We start from the raw sequence: 2675 nt of genomic DNA on the forward strand, positions 1-2675 counted from the left end.
ACAAACATGCAACAACAAATGATATTGCAAATACAATATACAATATATTAATATATATACTGTATATAAACAATACACACTATCACCCTATTAATCTTATCTTTATTAAACACTTAACATAGCGGGAACCATTTAAGCGTGAGACTTGAAATGAAAATGACAAATCGACATCACTACAATGTATTTACTCACTATATAGACAACATTCTATTGCTACATTCCGGGTATAAAAATGTGTTCACTGACTTTTTACCGTGAATTCAAATTAGTGCAGAAATTTAAAGTTGTGTGGCTATGTTTACAAACTTCGATCAAAGCCAACGGATATGCTATGTTCTCGTATGGTCGTCCCATATAAAATCACAGTTTGATTATGTAAAATTGTTCATAAATCGACAAAGACTTCAATACTTCATTTAGTATAGCATAGCAATAATAAGGAATAGTACATAAACATTAGGTTTAATGCAAATTAGTATAAATTAGGTGCTTCATTTACATTATGATAAACAACAGTAACAACAATTAATAGGCATGTTACCATACTTACAATCACATGGTCACGTCAGTTACGACCGAGATGCGTATAATATACATTAAACACTCACAACATTTTAATGCATATCAGGGACACGACAACTCATTTTATATACAAATATGTTTAGGAATTGACATTCACATTAAAATCAATACATTATTTGCAGTAATATTATATTTGTGAGGCTCGAGGTCAAAACTCATCCTACGAGAGGTTATTTTTCACAGTCCATAATTACAAAATAACATAAATAGTAAACTAAAAAAAACAGATTACAATCCCAAGTAGAAACCTACAGTGAATCATAATTATAATGTTTTACAACAATACAAATATGAATAATACAACAAAGTCTTACACAACACTTACATTACACAAGTAATTAAAAAACATAAAACTACGCCACGAGGAAGTATCTGTTACATTTTAATTCAGACACATTCCAGCATGATACTTTTGTGGTCATTGACATTTCGTATTCAAACATTTGCATATGGCGACTCAAGTAATGGAACGTTAATATGAACCTGTGTAACGAAAATAATAAAAGTTTGTCAATCAACAGGAATTGCACTACGGTTTCATAATGACGAATATATTCATAATCAGTTACTTACGTGTTTGTCTTGAATTATCTGGCTAATAGAATTTCTTAGTTGAGTAAAAGATGGTCGGTCTATTGGATGACGTCTCCAACACGAAGTAAGTAATTGGAATCTAAATAGAAATATGTATTGTGTCAAGGTAAATTTCTCATTGGTGGGATATTGTCTGTATTGAAAGCATTGACAATATCAGAAATTATAATTACATATGATTTCCACAATGTGCTGGTTTTGGCATTCGATTTCCTTCTCGTATCATGCTTGTCACTGCTTGCTCAGACGCCCCTTGGTATGGCACTGCACCTGGTGTTAAACAGAATAACACAGGTGGGTATGAGATTATCATACACTATTTCTCCCACTTGACTTGTTGCAGTTTTAAATATAAAATATTATGTAAATCAATACATATATTTACCGAGATTCACAATTTCCCACATGACGACACCAAAAGACCAGGTATCACTCTTCAATGTAAATCTTCTGTTCAACAATGTTTCAGCAGACATCCATTGGTATGGATAGTTGTTCTAGAAAATAATGCATGATGTCTCATTAATGGTGAATCCTGTCCATTAAGGGTATACATAGATGAAATGAAGTCAATTTAATAAATTAAATAAGAATACACTTAGCTATACTTAATTAATTCTTTCGTTTACGGTACCGTGTATGTCTCCACAACATCTATCACGTAGGATTAGACATAGCTGATAGAAAAATATAAAACACATACTAGAATATTTATATACCTGAGTTTTTTCAAAGAAACGTAAGTCGTCGATGACGTCACTAGCGTAACTAAAATTGGATATTTTACATTGTCTATGGCCATTCAATAAGATATGCTCAGTGGTCAAATATCTGTGAATAATCTGAAATAAGAATAAATGTCAAAGTTTTTTTTAAATAGCATGCACTCACGCAATTTTTCGTGTGTGGCATGTGTACAACATTGGAAATATAAATAGAATGTAATGAACATGGAAATATAGATAGCATGTAATGAACTTTGAAATATGGATAACATGTAATGAACTTGGAAATAACAATATAATGTAATGAACTTGGAAATATAGATAGCATGTAATGAACTTGGAAATATAAATAGCATATAATTAAATTTGGAAATATAAATATTATGAATTGAACTTGGAAATATAAATAGCCTGTAATGAACTTGGAAATATAAATAGCATGTAATGGACATGAAAATATAGATAGCATGTAATGAACTTGGAAATATAGATAGCATGTAACGAACTTGAAAATATAAATAGCATGTAATGAACTTGAAAATATAAATAGCATGAATTAAACTTGAAAATATAAATAGCATGAATTGAACTTGGAAATATAAATAGCATGTTATGAACTTGGAAATACAAATAGCATGTAATGAACTTGGAAATATAAATAGCATGTAATGAACTTGAAAATATAAATAGCATGTAATGAACTTGGGAATATAAATAGCATGTAATGAACTTGAAAATATAAATATCATGAATTGAACTTGGAAATATAAATAG

General features: G+C 29.9%; 1 protein-coding gene across 1 annotated transcript; it reads right to left on the reverse strand.

The window, feature by feature from the left end:
• Positions 1-940: 940 nt before the first annotated feature.
• Positions 941-1935, reverse strand: LOC146746025 (tyrosine-protein kinase receptor Tie-1-like). Its single transcript, XM_085499663.1, has 5 exons — positions 1896-1935; positions 1562-1673; positions 1350-1446; positions 1156-1255; positions 941-1065 (listed from the first exon to the last, which is right to left on the reverse strand). The coding sequence occupies exons 2-5, from the start codon at positions 1650-1652 to the stop codon at positions 1018-1020; spliced, it is 336 nt and encodes a 111-aa protein (XP_085355789.1). The 5' UTR covers positions 1653-1673; positions 1896-1935; the 3' UTR covers positions 941-1017.
• Between the last annotated feature and the right edge of the window lie 740 nt (positions 1936-2675).

Source organism: Saccoglossus kowalevskii, chromosome 5, assembly GCF_978046115.1.
Source record: "Saccoglossus kowalevskii chromosome 5, keSacKowa6.1, whole genome shotgun sequence".
NCBI classification, from domain to species: Eukaryota; Metazoa; Hemichordata; class Enteropneusta; family Harrimaniidae; genus Saccoglossus; species Saccoglossus kowalevskii.

Coding starts and splice junctions, on each gene's coding strand:
- LOC146746025 (XM_085499663.1), bottom strand. CDS start 1,652: ATGTCTGCTGAAACATTGTTGAACAGAAGATTTACATTGAAGAGTGAT. Junction 1,256..1,349: donor GCACATTGTGGAAATCATAT/GTAATTATAATT, acceptor ATTTCTATTTAG/ATTCCAATTACTTACTTCGT. Junction 1,066..1,155: donor AGATAATTCAAGACAAACAC/GTAAGTAACTGA, acceptor TTCGTTACACAG/GTTCATATTAACGTTCCATT.